General features: G+C 39.5%; 1 protein-coding gene across 1 annotated transcript; it reads right to left on the bottom strand.

Annotated features, from left to right (window-relative positions):
• Positions 1-1,513: 1,513 nt before the first annotated feature.
• Positions 1,514-1,882, bottom strand: LOC149218761 (uncharacterized). The gene has a single exon (XM_089386630.1). The coding sequence runs from the start codon at positions 1,880-1,882 to the stop codon at positions 1,514-1,516; it is 369 nt and encodes a 122-aa protein (XP_089242756.1).
• Positions 1,883-16,276: the final 14,394 nt, after the last annotated feature.

Here is a 16,276-nt window from a genome sequence, read left to right as displayed (position 1 = left end):
GAAGCTATCTGCTGATTCCCTGCTCTTCTTTTGTTCCAGGTAAATACTCCATTGTTGAAAGGGAGGTCGATGAGCCAGTTATTCTGAATGAAGTCCTTTAGGAGTGACCCTTCCTGAGATCCTCTGCATCTGCCTCCTCTCTTTTCTTCCAGTCTTGTAATCATATTGAAGTCTCCTCCTGCGATCCATAGAGGGTGCAATCTATTATGGTTAAGTTCAGAGATGGAGTTTAGGATACCCGCTTTACGAGATGTCTCCTGTGGAAAATATACATTAGTTAAGAGCCCGTGTATATTTGTGCCTATGATGTGAAAAATTGCTTGAAGGAAATTCCTGTGTGCATGGAAATTGTTGAGCTTGATAGCTCTCGAATCCTAGATAATTGCAAGGCCTCCCGAGGCACCATCCGCATCCACTGCTATGTTATGACTCCCAGGCCAGATTTTAGCAGCTAATCTATCTAATGCATTAGAATCACATTTGGTCTCTTGCAAGAACAAGACTTGAGGGTTTTCTTGCTTTATCATGTTTTTAAGAATTCGAGTCTTCCTTGGGCCATTAAGCCCTATTATATTCCAAGATATTAAATTCATTGCGAAGGAGTGTTTTCCGAGCGGTAGTACTTGGTTAACTTGGCATACCTGCCGGAATCCACTAGAATTTGTCCTACTCTGATTGTTCTCTGTAGAACAGTTTTCCTTCCCCACTTTTTGATATCTTTGGCTATGAATCTACCATCCCATGGGCCTCCAGTCTGTATACCTAGAGATTTTTGCCTCTGCGCCTGAGATAACACTTCTTCCAGGTTCTTAAGTTGTCCCGCTGGAATGTTGTCAAAGTTGTTTGTTGTGCAGGCTTTTTCTAGACCTGGAAGGTCCAGATCCCCAATGTCTATTGCCTCTGTTTCTTCCTCCATGAACTGAGGGTCATTTGATTCTTCCATTGGTTCCTCTTCTAGACTGACATTTGAATGTGGTATCTCCAGCTGCATGACTTGAGTGTTCCATAATATTTCTTTTTGCTTGTCTGAGGTAGAAGCTTCCTTACCTTGAGTATCTGCATGTGGCATTGTGGGATTTCCCATCTTTGAGTGGTCGTCGTTCATTGACTCTGGCTCTGGTGGAGTGGGAGGATTCATTTGCAGATCCAGCTGGTTAGCTAAAACACCAAAACTGTTGCTTGTTGAGGGCCCAGGAGGGCTGGTTTGCGCTACTTTGGGCTTTGAAGCTTGTTTCTTGTGGGATTTCTGGCGATTTGTGACTTTGATGAAGCCACCTGCTTCAGAAGCTCCCGGATCAGAGGCAGGAGAGGGTTTTTGCGTTAATGGGCAGTCTCTGAATAAATGCCCCAGGGCATGACATCTTCGACATCGAAAAGGCACATGTTCATAGTCAATCGTCTGAACCCATTCAATGTCATAGTGAGATATGCTTACCGCATCTGGGAGAGCCTGATTGAGATTCATATAGACACAAATACGGGCAAGAGAAGTGTATCTGCATGTTTTTGTTTCCTATGCAACCTTGAAAAACTCACCTAGAGTGTTTCCAATTGACTGTAGGGAGTCTTCCTCCCAATATTCCACCGACAGCGAGTATAAGCGGATCCACACCGGAGCCCAGCTGAGGTCCTCCTTGTCCGGGTTGAAGCGTTCCACCCATCCTCTGAGAAACAGACCAGCTGCATTGAAGAAGTAAGGCCCACCATCCAGGACCCTGTTTCTGTCCTCCAAGCAGTTGAAGATAGCAGTGAAGAACCCTTTCGGTCCTAACTGCAGGGTTATATGTCCCTTTGGGTGCCATTTCGCATTTATCCAGCTCCTTAATGCTTTTTCAGTTGGCCACAGACCGATGAATTTCCCTATTAAAGCATGATCTTTCATGTACTGTATCTTCGCATTGATTCGATGGCCTGGTAGTTCTACCCTTGGGCGCACGGAGGCAACTGGTTTGCATGTAGCAGAGCATACCTCTGGTGGCTTTTCGTCTTGTTTTGTCTATTGACATTTCAGATCTTCATTATTCTCGTTCTGGTTTACTGTTTCATCTTCTTCCTTATTTAGAAATTTCTCATTGTCGTTTTGTGGGGGAGGTTCATCGCCCTCCCCCCGCGGGGGCTCCATGAGGTCATGTACCCTCTGTACTATGAATGAAGGAGCCTGAATCCGTCAGAAGTTGCAGGTATTCTGCAGTTTTGCAAGGCCTGCCATCGCTGCAAATGTTCAAACCCTAGAACGCAGAGCGCAAAGCCATTCTCCAATACTGTAATAACTGTCCCATTCAAGTTTTAACCTTAGTATTTTCCAAAATTCGTTGATTTTCTCCTTCAATCTTGCATTCAATGCATATTAGTCCACTAGGCATCATATCCAACTCTAACTCATCTCATAAACAAAATATAATCAAAAACATGTAATAAGTTGTGAGAAAAGTTGGTTTGACTAAGATAGGAGGTGAATTAAGGCCCATATAATTACCCAATGATGAGGCTCATCAGGTATCTGCTCTGCAGTGCACTGTCTCAAGGCCTGGGCTACACTGGGTGCAGTTGAGAAATTTGTTTCTCCTGTTTTGCCCAAAAACTCTTCAATTTTTTGCATGAAATGGATCCTAACTAAGCTTATGTTTTGATTTCAGGCTTTGATCGGATCAGAATGACTATAACTTAGCGTGAAATAGAGCATGAAGAATAGGATATGGTTGCCCTAAATGATCCGGGTACTATTGAGGCTCTCAAAGACTGTGGGTTACTCAAATACTTCAGGTTGTCCGGGATGAGGCAACAATTAGAACTATTGCAGTTCCTAGTTCATTCATGGGATCCACCAGATGAGGATTTTCACATAGGGGGAAAAGTGCTCCCTATATTGATCGATGATGTTTACTTCCTTACAGGATTGTTGAGACGTGGTGCCCCCATATCTCTTTCAGGATCTTCCCGTGGGGGTGAATCAGTGAGGGACTACATTCAACAATTCTGTCAGCCAGGTACACAACCTAGCAAGGATGGGAAGATCAACATTAGGGAAGTTTGTGATTTTCCCTTGTGATCAATCCCTTTCACTATCACAAAGTAGGCGGGTAGTGCGACACTTCATCCAGTGAACATATCATACATGCAGTTTGCGCTTGAGTGCCTTGAGCCAACTACATTAAACTAGTGTGAGGCAATTCTCTCTTCGATGAAAGAGAAACTAACCAAAGTAAAGAGAGGTAAGATGAAGAATTTTAGGTATGGTTCAATCTTGATCGCCTTTACCTTAGAGAGAATTCCATTGATACAACCTCAACATGTGTCACTAAGTTTGACTGGTCCTAGAGATCCATGGATGCAGAGATGGGTTGAGTTGATGGCTGGACATGATGGTCAATCATCAATCTCATTTCCTCTTGCATTCTTCAGTTGGATTAGTCGACAACACATTGTCATCAAGGAGCATCCATATGCGGGGATGGACTTTCATGGAGATCCATATTTGAGGTTACGAGTGGGTTCTCAATGGGGTGCTATAGGTAAATTGTTTTGACCAAGTGTATTTTAATTTTTTAAGTTTTTACATGTTTTTGTGTTTTTGATGTTTCCAAGACTAAACTAAAAATGTTCTCATGCATACATATGTTGGTACTGTTCGACTAATGGGTCATCAACAGGAGGTGGATGAACCAATACAGAGAAATGTTGGAAGAGCAGTTCTCCAGGATTTGGATTTGACCGAGACACTAGCAGAGTTACATGATCATATAGAGGGGTTAACCCTCGGTATTTAGGATGTCTGGATCAAGGAGTTACCGATGAGGCTGTTGTTGGGTCAAAGAAATGTATATTTTCTCCTCAGTAATTGCTTTATTTCGTATTTATCCTTACACGATTATCTCTGTTTATGAATTGAAATAAAGGAAATTACAGCTAAAGTTGGATGAAAGCACTTGGTAACAATTTAGATAAATCTTGCACTGGAAACTGACTTTTTACTATCCTTGTGTGCAGAATATGCGGATTGGTCAATTTCTGTTCATTTGACAGAGAAGAACCAGACTGTAAAAGGGAAAGACAACATCCGATGCAGGCAAGGAAGTGAGAGACCAGGCAGACCAATACTATTTCATGACAAAATCAGATTATGTATTTCGAAATCCTCAGGATCCCCTGATCCTAAGGATTCTCTTTTATCTAGTTTTCTCTCTTACTATTATATATAAGGCCGAAAGGAAAACGAAGTTCAGTTCAGACTTATGTAATGTATAATCATTATTTTTGAGACATATCCTACTGTTATCTCAGTGATGTTGTAATCTGGTTACTCATATTAATGAAAGACCACATTTGACCTTCACTTATATTCTGAGTATTCCTTAGCGGAGACTTCTAGCGACTCTGGGCCTAGTTAAGAGAAGTTCTACTGCTTTCTTGTGTTATAATATTTCCATTTGAATATTTATTGATTGTTAGTATTCAGTTAATATTATTTCGCTTATCGTGAGGATTGACGATTTCAATTCATATTGTTGTTCATTTCGATTCATACTTAGTCATGTGATGTATCTGAATAATGCTTTTATTTGATTGGTTATATTAGTTTCAGAGTAGATTGTTGTTCCTTCTAAGTTATGATACCATAGATCTTAGAGATAGTGTTAATTAATTTCCATAGTCTACTGACAGAAAACAATTGTTGTTTAGAATTCATTTATCGTGTTTTCTTGATTGTCGTTCAATTAAGAATTGTCGTTCAATTGAGATTGTCGTTCAATTGAAAACTGCCATTCAATCAAGATTGTCATTCAATTAGGATTTTCCGTTCAATTATGATTTGCGATAGATTAATATTGTTGTTCAGTTGCTATAGTTCTCTTTCTTGATCGAGTGAGTTAGCTTTAATTCTATTTGAATATTGCCAAGCATGGTTCTTTGCATTTGGATTCTGATTCATTTAATTTTGGAATAAGTAGACGAAATTACAGAGTGTGTTAAGAGTTCTTTCAGAGTTATTTTTCCCTTATTTATTTGATTAAGAGTTTTGTTTTAAGTTGAAAATATAATTATTAGTGATTGTAACGATTTACCTTTAACTAACCTCTGAATTCATTGCATAGATTGTATTGACACTCTTGAAATAAAAAGACTTAACTTGGGTTGACAATTAATGTAGGAATTAAGATTGCCTGTAAAAAAGACATCTTAGTGCACCAACATTTTGGCGTCGTTTCTGGGGAGAGTGTTTCAAGTGATTTCCTTTTATCTTGTTGTGAAAGAATTGGGTTTTAAAAATGGAAGGTAAGAACCTACGTACCTAGCAAGTAAAGTGCTTGCTTACCAGCCCGCTTTCAGCAAAGTCTTAGAGGTTAAATAGGAATTGGTTTTTATGAATGACTAGGAATAGAAAGATAGAAAAAGAGCAGAAACCCCCACCTAAATCCGCGAAACCCAAAGGATCGGTGAACCTTGGGAGAACAACCTTTATAGATGAAATCGTAAGAAAAGCGGAGTCTCAAGCATTCGTAGGATTCCAGGCAATACCTAGAAAAAGTTCTACTGTTATCCCTCAAGCAATAGGCTCAGCATCTACAACTTACGCTGGGACTCAAAGCCAAGTTGGAGGATCACAACAGTCTTCAAGCTACAATAAGTTTACATTTTGATCCTCTACAAGAGGGAAAATCTTGTAACTTAAGAGAAGGAGAAGGAGAAACCAGAGGGACTGCTAAGGCAGAATCACAGTTGTCTGAACAAGGATCTCCTGTGATCCTAGATCTAGGTAGTACTGCAAAGCCAGCTCAAGTTGCTAATCCTCCGCTTACTCAAAAAGCACCCCTTGAAATCCCCATAGGCTATTGGCACATCTTTGACCAAATGGCAGATCAACCACCTCAAGGTCAAACCTTGACATTAAAGTACCCCATAGTCGACCAAGTGGCCAATGCCCCCATGAAGGCTATTCCTCTGCAGAGCATCCCAACTTTCCATGGGATGATCACAGAGGATCCTGATGCTTTCCTGTTTGAGTTTGATGTCCTATGTAGAGGGTATGACTACACCACTGACCCCCAAAAGCTAAAACTGTTCCATTCCACTTCAAAAAGAGCAACCTTAAGATGGTTTATGGGTCTAGGTGGGTGAACTATTAATTCTTGGGATGAGATGAAAACCTCCTTCGTCAAAAGATACTAGGACATTTGTAAGATTAGGGAATTGAAAGATGAAATTTTTAAGATGACTGCAAAAGATAAAGAAACACTAGAAGAATATGTAGAATGATTTAATCATAATTTGCAGAGGTCTCCACACACTGCCTTACCAAAAGAAGTCCTAAGAGCTATCTTAATTAAAGGAATGAAAGAGGAATGGGTAGAAACTCTAAACTTAATGGGAAAAGGAGATATTTCTCAGGAATATTATGATGAAATCATTCGCTTTTGTATCAGGTGTTCATGAGGAAGCACACGTACAGGAGCAGGAAGCCAAGATCCCATGAGCAGGGGAAGCAAACCACACAGTGGAGGCATAACATGGATGGAAATCAGTAACCTTCTGGAATGTTTTAAGACGGACATCTTGGGCACTCTCACAATGCAGTTGGATGTCTTACAGGCTAAACAAAAACAAGCCTTAGCAGAACAAAACTTGGCCATATTCTGTCCACGTTGTCAAAAGAAGCACAACCAATGGGAATTCCCATTAGACATGGTGTAGACATGCGCTATCTGTACTAAAGAGCATGCCACTGAACAATGTCAATCATTGTCGGATTGAAAGCAGTATTTGAGGAAGCAGAAGATGAAACAGAGCTAGTATATCAGATGAACCAGTGTCGACAGTGGCAGGCTAAACCTACAGGTATGACACAAGACACATCCTAGTTCTTTCCTTCTTCGTAGTTTAATTAGCAACAGAACCTTGGGATAGCATGGAAGGGCCAATCACCCTACCCAAGTTGGCAAACCCAGCCATTCCCTATGACATCCTGGCCAACACAATCTTTTTCCAGGTAATGGCTGGCCAAATTCTCCTTTTACTCATGTTTAGCAGGAGAATCCCTATCAATCCCAGTGGCATGCCTCTACCTCTCAAAATCCGAATTGGTCTACAAATTGGTAGCGATCTCTAGGGATATCTAACACACCTATGCAGGTAGGTCCTCAGCCTCAACCTACAATATCAACACCTTATACATTACAAAAAAATCCCCAACCTCTTTTGCGGCCTCAATTTCCAGCTCAACCGAATCCAAATCCTAATAACAGACCGGTCCAGTTGGTGCAGATTATTGAAAGCTTAGATTATGAGGTTGAGCAGAAAGAATGTAATGAACTCATATTGAGGTCAGGCCATATCATCACCCCTCAGGAAAATAGGGATCAACCCTCAATTGAAATTGAAACCCCACCTGTACATATACCACCACCTGTAATTAATACCAAACTAAAACAAGGAGAAGAGACATATCAGCATGAAGATCCTGAAAGACTTACAATCACTTCTCCCTCGTTCCCCGAAAGGTTAACGATACCCAAATCTATTGTTTATCCAGATTTCGATCTTGTAGGGGAACTGAAAAATCTTTGTATTAAAATCTCTCTCCTCTAGTCCATTCAAGGCATGCCCATCTATGCTAAAACAATTAAAGAGCTATGTGTAAAGAAGCCTACGAGGAAAGAAAAAACCTCACCCACCATTCACGTTGTAGGGACCTTATTTGATTTACTCTTGGGAGGGGAAACTCACAAATATGAAGATCCTGGAAACCCCATAGTGACAATTCAGATATATGGTCTCTCTTTTCCCAATACTTTAGTTGATCTGGGTGTAGCCATTAATATTTTAACAACAGAAACCTGTCAAGCACTTGGTATTATAGCCCTGGAACCAACCACCACTCTATTAGAACTTGCTAATCGTTTGGTGGTAAGGCCAGAAGGAACCTTATAGGATTTCATAGTTTCTGTTGATTCGTGGGAATATCCAATATATTTTCTTATCATAAACCCAAAGAGTAGATTAGACAGGCACCCTCTGATTCTAGGCTGACCTTGGCTTGCGACAATTGATGCTTATATTGGTTGTCGAGAAGGCAACATGACTATTGCAAAGGGGGATGTTGTATAAAATCTTGTGTTATATCCTCCTACCAAGCCAAGTCTGCCCATTGTAAATATATGTAAACAACCACCAGTGTACCTGGAGGAAAGCATCCGTTCACCACTCACAGTAGCAGAGGCACTAGAATTTAAAGATCAGACTGAAGACAACATTATTAATAACTTTATGAATTAGCCTGGTAATGTGACCAATGTAAAGTGTCAAATTCTGAAAGTAATCTTGGATAATGAAGCCATGGAGGATCGTCTGAAGGATACCGATGATCAACATATTCAGATGATCATTGTTCATAACAACAAACCGATAGAGATAAAACCTAGAAAAATTCTAAATATTAATGACGGTCTGGATAGTGATCAGCAACAAAAGCTCATACATGTCCTACAAAAATATAAAGGGGATTTTACATGGGATTATCTTGATATGAAAGGAATAAACCCACAACTATGTACACACCACATCTATACTGAGAAGGATACTCAACCCATCTGGTAGCCCTAACGGAGATTGAATCTGCATCTCAAGGACGTTGTGAAAGAAGAGTTACAGAAGATGTTGGATGTAAACTTTATTTATCCTATCTCAGACAGTAAATGGGTCTCTCCATTGGTGGTCGTCCCTAAGAAAAATGGGAAGTGGCGTAACTGTGTAGACTATATGGATTTGAGCAAGGCGACACAGAAAGATCATTTCCCCGTAGCATTCATCGATCAGGTCCTCGATACTTTGGCATGGAAGTAGTTCTTTTCATTTTTAGATGGTTTCAGTGGCTACAATCAGATTCAGATCGCCCCTGAAGACCCAGATAAAACATCCTTCACCTGTCCATGGGGTACATTCACGTATAGAGTATTACCATTTGGCTTGTGTAATTCCCCAGCTACATTCCAGAGAGCTATACTCAACATCTTTGCTGATTTAATAAATGAAGGACTTGAGGTGTATATGGATGATTTTACTCCATATGGGGATGACTTCGACCAAGCATTGCAAACATTAGAAAAAGTCTTGGAATGATGCATTGCTACCAAGTTATGTTTAAGCAATGTCAAGTGCCACATGATGATGACTGAGGGCATAATCTTGGGACACTACATCTCTACAGCAAGAATACAGGTAGACCCAACAAAAATTCAGGTAATTATTTTACTGCCTACCCCCTGCACTCAGACAGAAGTATGTAGCTTCCTAGGATATGCAGGCTATTATTGTAGGTTTATTAAAAAAAAATCACAAATTGTTGCACCACTATATGCTTTGACTGGAAATGTTGATTTTAGTTGTTCTGACAAATGTGACACAACTTTTACATGTTTAAAGAAACTAGTCTCAACAACACCAGTATTGCATGGACCAAACTGGGAGTTTCCTTTTCACATATCCATGGATGCATCAGATGTAGCTATAGGCGTTGTCCTTGGCCAGGAGGAGGACAAGAAACCTTATGCTATATATTATATTAGCAAAAATCTCACTTCTGCAAAACTTAATTATATAGTGACAGAAAAATAATTTTTAGCTGTTATCTATGCAATAAACAAATTTAGACACTATATAACTGGCTACCCAGTCTTTCTGTACACTAATCACTCTTCCATTCGGTATCTAGCTAATAAACCTATCACAAATGGTCGAGTAACATGATGGCTATTGCTTTTGCCAAAGTTTGATATTACTATTAAGGATTGTCTGGGGAAGGAAAACCCAGTTGCTGACTTTCTATCATGAATTCCGAAGGTGAATGATCCACTGGTGGTAGATGACCAATTTATGGATGAACATCTATTTTCCATGGTAGTCAAGACGCCATGGTACACAGATGTGGAAAATTATCTGGTAGTTGGGAAGCTACCCAGGCATTTGACAACAAGAGAAAGGAAGTTGATCATTCAGCACACTGCTCGATTCTCTTGGATAGGCAGATATCTTTATCATATAGGGTCTGACATGTGTATACGCAGATGCATTCGTAAGGATGAGATTCATGACATACTGAAAGCTTTCCATGACGAGCCTTGCAGGGGACATTTTGCAGATTGAAGGACATGGCATAAGGTATTACATTTGGGCTATTATTGGCCCACTATTTTTAAGGATTCTAAGAAATATGCCTAGGATTGCGATAGCTGTCAAAGGATGGGCAGGTCTAGCCAATTTGATCAAATGCCTCTACAACCTCAGTTAGTCATAGAACCCTTCAAAAGGTGGGCTTTAGACTTCGTTGGTCCATTCCATCCACCATCCAATCAGAAGGCCTACATACTGGTTGCCATGGATTATGTGACAAAATGGGTGGAAACAATAGATTTACGAAGAGCCACAGAGGAAGCTGTGATTAACTTCCTTTTTGGATTGTTTGTGCGATATGGGTTACCGCACAAAGTGATCACAGACGGGGGAGGGCAATTCACAGGAGATAAAATTACTGCCACTCTCAGGAATCATCATATTATGCACATGATCACTTCCCCATATCACCCGCAGGCAAACAGGTAGGTCGAAAGCACCAATAAGGTCATTGAAGCAATTCTGACCAAGATAGTCTCAACACACCGATGAGACTGGGCATCTAGACTGCTAGAGGCCTTATGGGCCTATCACACGACTTGGAGGAATACTACTAGATACTCTCCATACTAGCTCGTGTTCGACAAAGAACCTATTTTTCTGATTGAATTTGAAATAAAGACTTTAAGGACGACTCACGAAGTAGGGCTGGATCTAACAGAAGCCTAGACCAAGCGACTCCAGCAGATTAACGAACTAGATGAGGCTCAACTGCTTTCTTTGTAACATATTGCAATTATTCAACAACAAAGGGAAAAATGGCATGACAGCCTTATCAAGAAGAAAACATTTCAAAAAGGGGATTGGGCACTACTTTACGATTCTAGATTCCAAGTTTTCCTGGGCAAGTTGCAAACAAGATGACTCGACCCTTATGAGATTCAAGAAGTGCATAACAATGGTACTCTTACCTTGGTTACCATTGACGGATCTAGCCATTCTTTTAAGGTAAACAGACACCAAGTACGCCTCTATCACAAACAGCTCACCAAGGAGTCTTTCTGCGAGCAGGTACGCGAGGACCCCTCCATGAAAATTTTAGCTACGGGAAGTGATGACCCTGCAGCTTTTCCTTCAAAATATTGAGATCTCATTAGAAATTGTAAATAATGTATATACTCTTTTTGATTGGTTGCAATTATGAGTAGACATTACCATGTAAATATGAGAATTTTTATTGCTTGATAAGTGTTGTTCAAATGATTGAACGATTTCCATTCAATTGATTGAACAACACATTTTTTGTTTCTTTGATTTTTCCGTTCAAACGATTGAATGATTGTCTTTCAATCGATTGAACAACACTTTTCTTTTCTTTTCTTTTCTGTTCAAATGATTGAACGATTGTCATTAAATCGATTGAACAACACATTTTTGTTTCTTTGATTTTTCCATTCAAATGATTGAACGATTTCCATTCAATCGATTGAACAACACATTTTTGTTTTTGATTTTTCCGTTCAAATGATTGAACGATCCCCGTTCAAACAATTGAACGATCCCCGTTCAAACATTTGAACAACACATTTTTGTTTTTGATTTTGTCGTTCAAATGATTGAACGAATGCCATTCAATTGAATGAACAACAGTTTTGTTTGCGATTTTTTTGTTGTTCAATCGATTGAACAACACTTTTGTTTGTGATTTTTGTTGTTTAATCAATTGAGCAACCCTTTTTGTATTTTTTATAGAATAAATTGTGAATTTTTCTTAACGATCATGATGCCATCTTTTCTTTTTTTCTCCTTTGTATTGTGAATAAACACCATTTGAATGGATTTGTGCTTGATGTAAGAAAAAAAATAGTAATAACAATATCATTATGACTCATGCAACCATTTGATGGGTATTTTCGTTCCAAAGCTGATATGGTGTATCTTTATAATGACTGACTAAACTTCTCTTCTTTGGACACATCATAAAATGATTCATTATTTTCAAACCATGTTGGCTTCTATTTTTACACTGTCAATTGGATAAATCTCATTAACATGATGATATGGGGGTAAGAGTATAAACTTTCATTGGCATCTTCTTACTTCTTACACCATCCCTAACTCTTAAGGAGCAAATGGGCCTCCCTCTCTTTAATAAATAATAATTCCACTAGATAAATGGACATAATGAGATGTGAAAAAGAATTAAACATTGTCTTAAAAAGGATAGGGGGTCTCATCATGAGCCAACCTACCATGACCATCAGGATCTGACAAATGACATTCCAATTTGACTACCAAATGAAGGTAATGAGCTTCTTGATGCTTAAAATTTGTCAGAAGGGCATCCCTAACTCTTAAGGAGCAAATGGGCCTCCCTCTCTTTAATAAATAATAATTCCACTAGAAAAATGGACATAATGAGATGTGAAAAAGAATCAAACATTGTCTTAAAAAGGATAGGGGGTCTCATCATGAGCCAACCTACCATGACCATCAGGATCTAACAAGTGACATTCCAATTTGACTACCAAATCAAGGTAATGACCTTCTTGATGCTTAAAATTGTCAGAAGGGCAGGGGTCTCATCACGAGCTAGCCTGATCACTTTGTTATATCTTGGTGAATGGCACTATGGTCATTTGGTCACCATGCCAGCATAGTTTCCTCTTCATGACAAGAAAAGAAGAACCATCTACATTCTAAAAGGAGGACTATAGCTCATTTGTGGGGTTAAAAAGCACCCCTGTCGAGGCTATGAATGCCTGCTGGCAGAAGCGGCTCTGCTTATGGTATTGAGGTATCATCTTACACTGTTAAATGTTCTCTAAGCTCTTTTCACCTATGGATTTGTTTCTAAAGGGAATTTTCCATTTGAGCAACACTCTTACAAGTTGATCTGCATGGTAAACTTATATCATATATTCATTATATTCCAAATTGTCCAATCATTTTACGTTTGTCATTAAGATATACCGTCGATTATGCCTTTGTCATTAATACATTTTCCAGCGAAATTTTTTGACATAATGTATTAAAATCTCTGTTTTAATTTCTTTTCGGCCATTTCACATCCAATGACATGTATTGCTTTAATTGCTTTATTGATTAACACGTTGGTTTTAGAATTGGTTGCTGACATTTATGTCTTATTAATGCTTTCACTTGCTTTTCACATGTTGAAAGGATGTGGACACCCTTTTCTAGTCAGAAGGAGGATGGCCTGTGTACGCACGACATGTGTGACAGTTAAGAACAATTGTGTGATAATAATTTGAATTAACTTCCGGGGAAGGACTGAATGATGATTATGAATGAGTAATAATTAGCAAGTATTTCTGATTGGGGTAAGGATGGAAACCATTATGGCTGGCATGTAGACTCATGATCTTGCGTTAAGTATGGTTGATGGGACCAATGCCTTAACTAAATATGATATTAAATCCCAAAATATCGTCATTTCTCTGTTAATTTTTGTAACATTTTCTTGTTGTTGTTCTCAATTGTGGAAGTGTAAAACAATTGCATACAAGAGAACTAGTTACAGGTACAACAACCTTGGGAGGAAGAGCTATGAGGAATGAACCTCCAGTACTTATGGTATCGGATCAATCTCATGCAATTATCGAGTGCGCAGGATGGCTGCAATATCTAAATAGGTTGTAGGATTTTCATGAGGGGCTGACATTGGAATTTTTGCAAAATTTGCAGAATGGTAGCTCCACAGTCAGAGGCAGAAGTATAATAGTTTCTGAAGTAGTCATAGCTGAAGCCACTAGACTTCCAGTTGAAGGAACCAAATGGACAGAAAAACATGTCCTTCTACACAATGCAATTGAAGTATTCCAAGATCTAGGAGAGAAACTGGTGCAAGCAGGAAAACGGATCCATCCTTCAGTGTTAAGGTAGTTGTGGCAAGAATTGGCCATCATCGTGCAAAGATACATTACCTGCGATGGTCAACACGATGTGGTAAAGCCCGCCAATTGAAAATTCTAGCCATTTTAAAAGAGAAATTTTCAGTTAATTTTTCGTTTTACTTGAATTCCCTATTACATGATGTCGCCTGTCGAGTTAGGACAACCAAGGACCCACACAAAGTAATAAGCCATCATCGATTGATTAAATTAATTATTATGAATGGACTAGCCCAAAATCAGTTAACTTGGGATAATGTTATAAATCCTACCTTGGCTCCAACCCCAAAAAACACAGTAACAGAGTAGCAAGGGCCAAGAACCGCAGGTTAGAGAAAGACACTGAAAAGAAAGAATTCCTCTATGCCCCTGAACCTAGAAAAACGTAGGTGCTATGTGTGAGTGAGAGCCCAACGAAGCATCCCAATTCAAGCAGATGAGGCTGGACCATCCCGCACACCACCTGCAAGTCTATGAAATTCCCCTTTGCAAGACTATGAGGAGGAAGTGGCCAGGGTATTGGAAAACATGGGGATATTTGGAGAAGGTAAAGAACAATCCGGGAATGTTGAGGAACAAAATTGCACCCCCAACTAGTCTACCCCTGTTGACATACCTGGTCGTGAGAAAAACCTGCCATGCACTGATTTCGTGGAAGAATACAGGGAACCAATTCCTTCTGTGGAAAACCCCTTGAAGTGGAGATACATGAAGAAGATGTCACTAAAGGAGGAAATCGGGAAGTAGACACCAGTCTAGTGGACCCCCCAGCTAAAGAAAACCCTGTAAATGAAACCTTGCTAGATGAAAATCAACCAGGTAACACTATTTTTTCTAAGTCCCCTGAGGACAAGGCCTACCCAGAAGAAAATCTGGAGAATGACAATTGTTCAGGAGACAATGTTGTATTGGGGTCTCCTAAAAGAGAAATCCATGATAAGGTAGAGTTAGAAGATGAAGCTCCCTCGGGAGATATAGTTCCAAATGGAACCCTCCCTAATGTTGACACATTACCACATGTACAAGAACTGGAGGATAATGCAGTCAACCCATCACCGGTTGGAAGTCTCAGGATAAAGAAGTCCTACAGGGACATGCTCAGAAAAGTACTTAAGAAGTATAGGAAACAAAAGCAAATAATTGGGCAACTAAGGCAGTGGTTAAAGGAGGCCATTAGAGCCAATAATTTGAAAGTAGAAAAAGAGACCACAGGCACACAGACAAAACATTTTTCTGGAAGGAACGCTGAGACCTAAACTGAGGATGTTTTTGGCTTGTCCAAAGGAAACTCAAACAGAGGCATGCCTTGTAGAAGACGTTGAAATGAAAACCAAGGACCCCTGTGTTTTCTCATGGGAGACCCAAATGGACCACCCTACCATGGATACTACTATTCAAACAGATGCTGAAGAGGACATTCCAATTGATCATTGCATGATTCGAGAGGCAGCTGAAGCTGCTGTTCAGACTGATCCCATGGAGACCCAGGAAGAAGAAACCCAAACCAAAGAAACACCTTCCTATACTCCCTTAATCAGGGAAGCATTTATTAGTAGACTACAGAATGAATTACTAAAGGCGTAGCAGGAATTAGCCCAATACAAGGAGGAGGTAGTGTGCCTAAAGATACATCAAGAATTAAATAAAAAGTTTGCGGCACTAACCATAACTGAGGATGAAACCTTTGCTTAGTTCAAGGCTTGTTAGCCTCCTATTGCAACAGGTGTTCATATTTCATGATTGACATTTTTACATACCAAATATGTCATCTCTCATGCTGCTAGGTTCCATATTTCCAAAAGTTGCCAAAGAAGAAACCATGAAAGTGTGCCAGTCTAAGTGCCACTGCTGTATTCCAATTTTGATGAGTTATTTCATTTTTTAAGAGTTTTTCAGTTAAGGGAAGACCACACAGTTTAATCTTGGCCTCCCTAGTTTTCAATTTCCTGTTTTAGAATATAGAGAATGACATCTGTCCAAACAGCTTAATTTTGGCAGATTTGTAGATAGGTATAGAATCAAAGGAGCCCAACTGCTTAATCTAGGCCCTTGGCAGAAATAAGTGTAGATTTAGATATGAGGACAGAAAAAAGAAAAAAAGGATGATCAGGGTCTGCAAGTCCAAGTGCACCCATGCAGAAAAGAAGAAAAAATGTTAGGCGAGTAGGCTGGGTAGGTAGTTTTGAGGTTGCGGAATGTTGATTTGTGATCAATTTTGTGTTTAAAGTGATATATATTTTCAGATCACAGTTATGAGG

Source organism: Pinus tabuliformis, chromosome Q (genome assembly GCF_031772625.1).
Source record: "Pinus tabuliformis cultivar Carrire ecotype Pingquan chromosome Q, CPIR1, whole genome shotgun sequence".
NCBI lineage: Eukaryota > Viridiplantae > Streptophyta > Pinopsida > Pinales > Pinaceae > Pinus > Pinus tabuliformis.
This window is presented reverse-complemented; position numbering and strand designations above follow the sequence as displayed.